We start from the raw sequence: 6,882 nt of genomic DNA on the forward strand, positions 1-6,882 counted from the left end.
AGACGTGCAGGAAGCGGTGCAAAAGTAATCGAAAACCTTCTTCTTGGAAGGAATACGCAAGCTTGTGGACCGCTGGACCAAGTGCATTGCCAAGGTTTTCGATTGGTCGCAAAGCCAGTTTTGCACCGCTTCCTGCACGTCTACGTCTGTAGAAAATTAGCGACCTCGCAAAGCATCCTTGAGCGGCCCAAACAGATGAAAGTCGGAGGGAGCAAGATCTGAGCTGCAGGAAGCGGTGCAAAAGTGGCTTTGCGACCAACCGAAAATCTTCTTCTCGGAAGGAATACGCAAGCTTGTGGACGGCTAGACCAAGTGCATTGCTAAGGGAGGAGACTATGTTGAAAAATGGTGTACACATTGAACCCCTATTTTTGTGTAAATAAATTGTAGAACGAAAAGTGCAGATAATTTTTGACTCACCCTCGTACTTCGCATAATCTACCTGCAGACGCACGAACACTATTAAAAACTCCAAGATATACCCATATTTTAAAAATGTGTGAAGGAGAATATTTTCATTTCGGTTTGAATGATATTATTCAGAAAATGCTGTTAAAAGATAATCATACATGTGTTAATTTACTTATTAATATTGATGGTTTGCCATTAGCAAAATCTTCTCAAGCATCATTATGGACCATTTTATGTTCAAATACTGTAAATAAGACAGTATATCTTGTTGTTGCATATTTTGGTTACAAAAAACCCACAGATTCTAATGTTTTCTTGAAATCTTTAGTCGATGATTTAATAAATTTTATTAATAATGGTTATATTTATAATGAAAACATAATCAAAATTAGATTGTTTGCTTTAATTTGTGATGCACCTGCTAAATCTTTTGTGTTGTGTATAAAAGGCCATACTGGATTTTACAGTTGTACAAAATGTATAATTAAAGTGTAACGGGGGCGGCCGGGGAGGCGCGGCCGCTGGCAAAAAACCGAAATTCCGGGAGAGAAAAAGAGAGAAATAGAGGCGCGGTAATTAGAAAGAGACGGCACGAACAGCTGCGCACGGGAAAATCGATAACTAAACGCGCGGTTGCCGCGTCGAAGCCGGCGAGAAAATCGATAACGCGCGGTTGCCACGCGTTGACGGCAGCCGGCAACACCGCGCCCGCCCCCGCCGCCTCTCCCCGCGCGCCTACATCCGGGGGGTATAAAAGCCCCTCCGGAGCAGGCGCTTTAACTCAGTTGACGCTTGGTGCTCCGACCGTCAGCACCGGGCAGCGGGTACCTCCGCTGCAGGTATAAGCCGGAGTTGAATGGGTGCTCCTGTCTCCGGCTATATACCGAACCGGAGCACACAGTGGAGGCACTACTCCGTTGTGGGCCCCGTCCCTCAGTAGCGTACGCCTAACGGGGTGCTCCTCGGCGTACATATGCTACAATTTCCCCGTACCGGTCTCCTGTTTCCGTCCTGACTCCGTTCCCCCCGTAATCGCGGGTACCGCCGTGTTTCGCGGGGGCGGAGTGTTTTCCGCAGTAGCGTACACCTAACGGGGTGCTCCTCGGTATACAATTGCTACTGAAAAATTCACGCATCACGAGGCGCCGCTCGGGCGTGATCCTGTCCTGACCAGATTCCTTTTCCTGATTCCTGACCGGTGTAGAACTCAGGGGGGTAATATTCGGGTGGGAAGAATATTTCTCTTTAGCTCTAATAGTAAGCTCTGTAGTATTAATCCCGTTGCTATTTCTTCCCTTGCAGACCAGAGGGGTCCGTGCAGTCATCCTGCCTGACTGTTTCCAGTAGTACCAGTGTAATCCCGTACTTTCCGTACCTCGTTATAAATCCGTATTGTACTTATTATTTTTCCGTACCGATACCGTACTTTCCGTACCCCGTTATAAATCCGTATTGTACTCTTTATTTTCCGTACTCCGCTATAAATCCGTATTGTACTCATTATTTTCCGTGTGATTCCGTATTTTCCGTACTCCGTTATAAATCCGTATTGTACTCATTATTTTCCGTGTGATTCCGTATTTTCCGTACTCCGTTTTGATTCCGTATTGTATTCATTATTTTCCGTACTGATTACGTACTTTCCGTACCTCGTTATAAATCCGTATTATACTCATTATTTTCCGTACTCCGATTTGATTCCGACTAACCATATCCTGTTTTCTCTGTATTTAATCACAGGGCGGACCCGTTGTAATATTAATCCTTTTCCTTTCCTTTATATTTTTACTCTAGGGCGGACCCATTGTAATTACCTCGATTCTATTGTATTCATCCTTGAATAAACCTCGTTCATATCGATTTCACCTTCAAACACCTGTCCGACTTATTTCCGATCCTCACAAGCGATTGACTCTACTGAGTAATTAAGATCTTGTCCTCCTTTCCTCCCGACGGCCCTGGAGCTGAGCATATTCGGCAAATAGGAGGAACGGAGGATCCCTTTTTTCCGACACGCAGCACGTCAAACACCGACCGAAAGAACGCTAGCTCTTCCGACCGATTAGTCAGAACCGCGCGTCTGATTAAATTCCGCGAAGCATAAACGGATTTCAGAATCCCGTCCGAAATCCTGAGCCTGAGGCGGCGAGCGAGGGGAGCGTTCGTTACAAAAGGAAAATATATAAATGGTAGAGTGTGCTTTCCATACAGAAAAACATTATATTCTTCTAGAAAAAATGAACTATTTTCCAATAATGCTTATCAAGATTTTCAAATTAAGTATTCTATCTTAAACAATATTCCTGGATTTTTGCCAATAAATAATACACCACTAGATTATATGCATCTTATATGTTTAGGTGTTGTAAAAATAATGATTCTTCTTTGGATAAAGGGTCCATTTTATGTACGCTTAAGTATCAGATCTATTAATAAATTATCACACTTGTTAATTTTATTGAAAAATACCACACCGGACGATTTTGTTAGAAAACCCAGATCATTAAAAGATGTTAAGCTATGGAAAGCAGAAGAGTTTAGAAATTTTTTATTATACACAGGACCCATTGTATTGAGACATGTATTAAAGCAAGACATATTTCTTCATTTTCTCACGCTACACATAGCTGTTACAATTCTTATACGTCCAGATTTGAGTGAAAAACTAATAAATTTTGCTAAATCTTTACTTAATCATTTTGTCATGTCATTTGAAATTTTATATGGTAAACAATACATGTCGCATAACATACACAACTTATTACATTTATGTTCCGACGTAAAAACATATGGTCCGTTAGATAATTTTAGTGCTTTCCGCTTTGAAAACTACATGATATCGATCAAAAAACGATTACGTAAAAATGAAAAACCGCTACAACAATTATATAAAAGATATAATGAAATTGAAAATTATAATTCTTTTTGTCAAATATTAATAATGAAACATTAAATTCATATAAATATTTACATAACAATGGTCCACTACCAGATAATTATGATGTTTCATCCCAATATTTGATGATGTCAAATGGAAAATTTAATATAAATTGTGAAGGTCATAATAATAATTGTTGTCTTTTAAGAAGTGGTAAATATGTTTTAATTTTGAATATAGTGCAAAAAAATAAAATTTTTTTTCTTATTGGTAAAAAACTTAAATACATAAAAGATGTATATGAATTACCATACAAATCCAGTGATTTTAATATAAAAGTAATGTCAGTAAATAATGATAGCATATTTTCATGGCCAATTACAGATTTATTAGGTAAAGCATGGAAAATTCCTTTCGGAAATGATCCAAATACATTTGCAATATTTCCTCTTAATTATACAATGTAATTATGTGTGTTAAATAATAATTTTTCCAATAATGTAAACTACACATAATGTATCACGGAATATTTCACATAATAGAAAAATGGACGAGTGCCTATTTATCATTGTGGAATTTCATGACGGGCTACAAGTTATACCCTCAGTATGGTGCAATGCTGATTGTCATGTATATGGCCTAGTCATATGAAAACTAAATACCGTATTAACAAAGCTATAATAGCCAGAGAGGTTCCTCGAGAAAGGTCTGATTGGGAAGAACTATCAATTAAAAGAATTTTTGGTGGGGCAAGTAAGGGAATTTTAGTTATATAAATTATCATTTAATATATGTAATTGTTGCATACATTTTTCTTTGGTTTTTAATGATTTAGATTCTTATGAACAAAGTATACAAAAATTTAGTCTAACGCAAGACACGTCAAATATAGATGACACTGGGATGTCGTCAAATGATTTAAAAGAACAAAAAACAACAAAGACGTGTAAAAGCTAAGAGAAAACTATCATCATCATCTTCTTCAGAAGATATCTGTTTAAAAAATGAAGATAATAAACTAAATATAAGACAAAATAAATTCCTGCCTCCTTTCCCTGACAGAAAGAATTTTGGATCAATGGAGAAAGCCATTGACAAGCCTACAGAAAACATTACAAATATTTTACATGAAAAAAATAAGGAAAATGTTATTACTACTATGAATAGTAATGGTGAGTTATTAAAATTCATAAATACTATATGACACTTATGACAAAAATCATTATTCATTTCTTACTTCTTAGATAAAAATAACAAGAAGCTTGCTGTGAATAATACAAACCTTCATATGCAGAATTCTCCTGAAAATATCGAGAAAGATTTGTGTGCTTATGGTACCTATTATAAAAATTTATTATTGCTATACTTTTTACTTTTTTTACCAAAAAGTCCTGCACTTAAAATTATAGTATATATATATATATATAATTATTGTACGATATTAGCAATAAATAGCAGCATTTGTTAAATAATATATGTATATTCATTCCAGAGTTCAAGAAACAAATTATAGGAAAATTGAACAAAATATTATATAAATTAGACAACATAGAAAACAGAATTAATATGACAGAGGAGAAAATGCAATTTTCCTACCATACTTATGACAACGATGAAAGCGATATCCATTTCCCGATTTCTACACTTACTGAGTTAATATCATTTGAAGATCAATTACAGAACACAAAATTTAAAGATAAAGTTGTATGTAATAAAGATTTCTTATTTTTATTATATATTATTATAGATGTTAGTGTTTTTTATAGAGTAATATGACAATTTAATATTATCTTTGATTATATTTCTTCATTAATTCATGAATAACATATTTCTGTTACATATTGTTAAAATAAAGAAAGCTGAATGTATTTACGCATTTAAAAGTCATTAATTATTATACAAAATCTATATTCAATATTATTGTTAACATTGTTAATTTTTTAGCTTAACATTTTTAAATTTGTTGGTGGAGTTAATGCACATGCCATGATACGGAATATTATGAAAATGGTAATGACAGATACTTTAGCCCAAAATTTCAGCTGGACAGGAAGAAAAAATAAACGTAGCTTTAAAGATTTAAGCCTTTCTAAAATGATCATACGTAAGTTCTTTTTAATATACTTTTAGATTAACTTGGTTCGTTCATGTGTGGACCATTTAGAAATTCCTTTAAGATATGTTTACAACATATTTTTCAGAAAATACTTATAATTTATATTAAAAAACACTTGTGCGTATGTATTAAAGAAGCTGTTTGTGTAAAACAAAAGGAACTGACAGAAAATGACATTGCAGAATACACATCAAAATGGCTTTCTCAAGCTACTGTAAGAGTTCAAAGAGATAAGTACGTACATTTTTTCATTAGGCACATCATGATTACTTACAGGTTAATCAGATTATTTGATTTGATATTAAATCGGATTATATTTTATTGTTCTGTCAACAACTAAGCTTGAACAAATGGACGTTACTTTTTCTGTTTAATATGTTGAGAAAATTCTGTATATTATCAGAATATAAAATTTTTGCAATTTTGTTATAACATATTAGTATGCTTTGACAAAAATGTAAAACATTTTAAATTAGAATATAATAATTACGAATATGATTTGAATTCAAATGTATAATTTTAAGTTTTCTATTAATAGTTTAGACATATTCAGGAAGAAAAATAAAATTAAGAGAGAACAAACGACGTTACCAAAGAATAATACCAAAATTTTATTCTCAATATATCATATAGCAGACAGTTCATAGAATATATGAAAGACAATTTATAGAAGACAATTTAAGATAATTAAATATCTTATTACTTTGATCAATTAATTCTTAAAAGTCGCCAGCAGTTTTTTATTTTGATGTTTTTGTACACCTTTATTTTTGTTTATTATTCAAAATTATAATTAATATCAATTATTAATTACATACATAATGTTTATGTTCATATAAATGTTCATATAAAAATACTTATTAGGTTTTCATACGTATTTTTGTTCTTACATATTCAAGTTTAAAATGAAAGGTATACTTGAATGCAATTTAAGTTAATTTTTGTTTTCATTTATAAGGTTTGTACCAAAATGTTCACATGTATATGTATTATTATATATACACACAGATTAATATATGAATTATAATAAAGCGTTATATGTATATGTAATGTAATGTAATATTTATTGATTCCCCTTGGGGTTACAAGGCGTTTTTTTAAAGGAACGTGCCCAAACCTTTTTCAACCTCTCTCTCATAACCTGGCGCTTTTCCAGGGAGCGTTCCCGAATCCTTTACATCTTTCTTTTCCCTCCGCGACCTGGCCATAGGCGACCTCTACACACTTTTTTCCCTCCCTCCCCTCGACCCACCCCTCCTGCCTCTCCTCCCGCCCTTCCCGTTCCGTTGTCTCTCCCATTCCCTGATCTTTCTTCTTTCTCCTTCTCCTCTCTCGTTCACTCTCTTCCTCGTCCTCCGTCCTCCCTTTCTCGCTCCTCCTGTTCCACTTTCCATCCTTCTTCTGTCTCGTCCTCCGTCCTCTCCTTCTCGCTCTTCTTGAGTCATTCTCCTTCCTGCATCCTTTCCTCTTTTACTCC

The 6,882-nt window shown here is 34.5% G+C and overlaps 1 protein-coding gene across 3 annotated transcripts; it reads left to right on the forward strand.

Annotated features, from left to right (window-relative positions):
• Positions 1-3,567: 3,567 nt before the first annotated feature.
• Positions 3,568-6,071, forward strand: LOC105555682. Of its 3 annotated transcripts, XM_012002709.1 has the most exons (7): positions 3,568-4,042; positions 4,125-4,461; positions 4,534-4,623; positions 4,782-4,993; positions 5,234-5,393; positions 5,540-5,639; positions 5,949-6,071. In XM_012002709.1, the coding sequence occupies exons 2-7, from the start codon at positions 4,368-4,370 to the stop codon at positions 5,968-5,970; spliced, it is 678 nt and encodes a 225-aa protein (XP_011858099.1). In that variant the 5' UTR covers positions 3,568-4,042; positions 4,125-4,367; the 3' UTR covers positions 5,971-6,071. The 3 variants fall into 3 exon arrangements, with proteins under 3 accessions (XP_011858099.1, XP_011858098.1, XP_011858100.1); XM_012002708.1 differs by lacking the exon at positions 5,949-6,071 and having other exon boundaries at positions 5,540-5,885; XM_012002710.1 differs by lacking the exons at positions 4,534-4,623; positions 5,949-6,071 and having other exon boundaries at positions 5,540-5,885.
• Positions 6,072-6,882: the final 811 nt, after the last annotated feature.

This window comes from Vollenhovia emeryi, unplaced genomic scaffold, assembly GCF_000949405.1.
Source record: "Vollenhovia emeryi isolate VEMERY1.0 unplaced genomic scaffold, V.emery_V1.0 DF940873.1, whole genome shotgun sequence".
Lineage (NCBI taxonomy): Eukaryota > Metazoa > Arthropoda > Insecta > Hymenoptera > Formicidae > Vollenhovia > Vollenhovia emeryi.

Coding starts and splice junctions, on each gene's coding strand:
- LOC105555682 (XM_012002708.1), top strand. CDS start 4,368: ATGGAGAAAGCCATTGACAAGCCTACAGAAAACATTACAAATATTTTA. Junction 4,462..4,533: donor TACTACTATGAATAGTAATG/GTGAGTTATTAA, acceptor CTTACTTCTTAG/ATAAAAATAACAAGAAGCTT. Junction 4,994..5,233: donor CAAAATTTAAAGATAAAGTT/GTATGTAATAAA, acceptor TTAATTTTTTAG/CTTAACATTTTTAAATTTGT.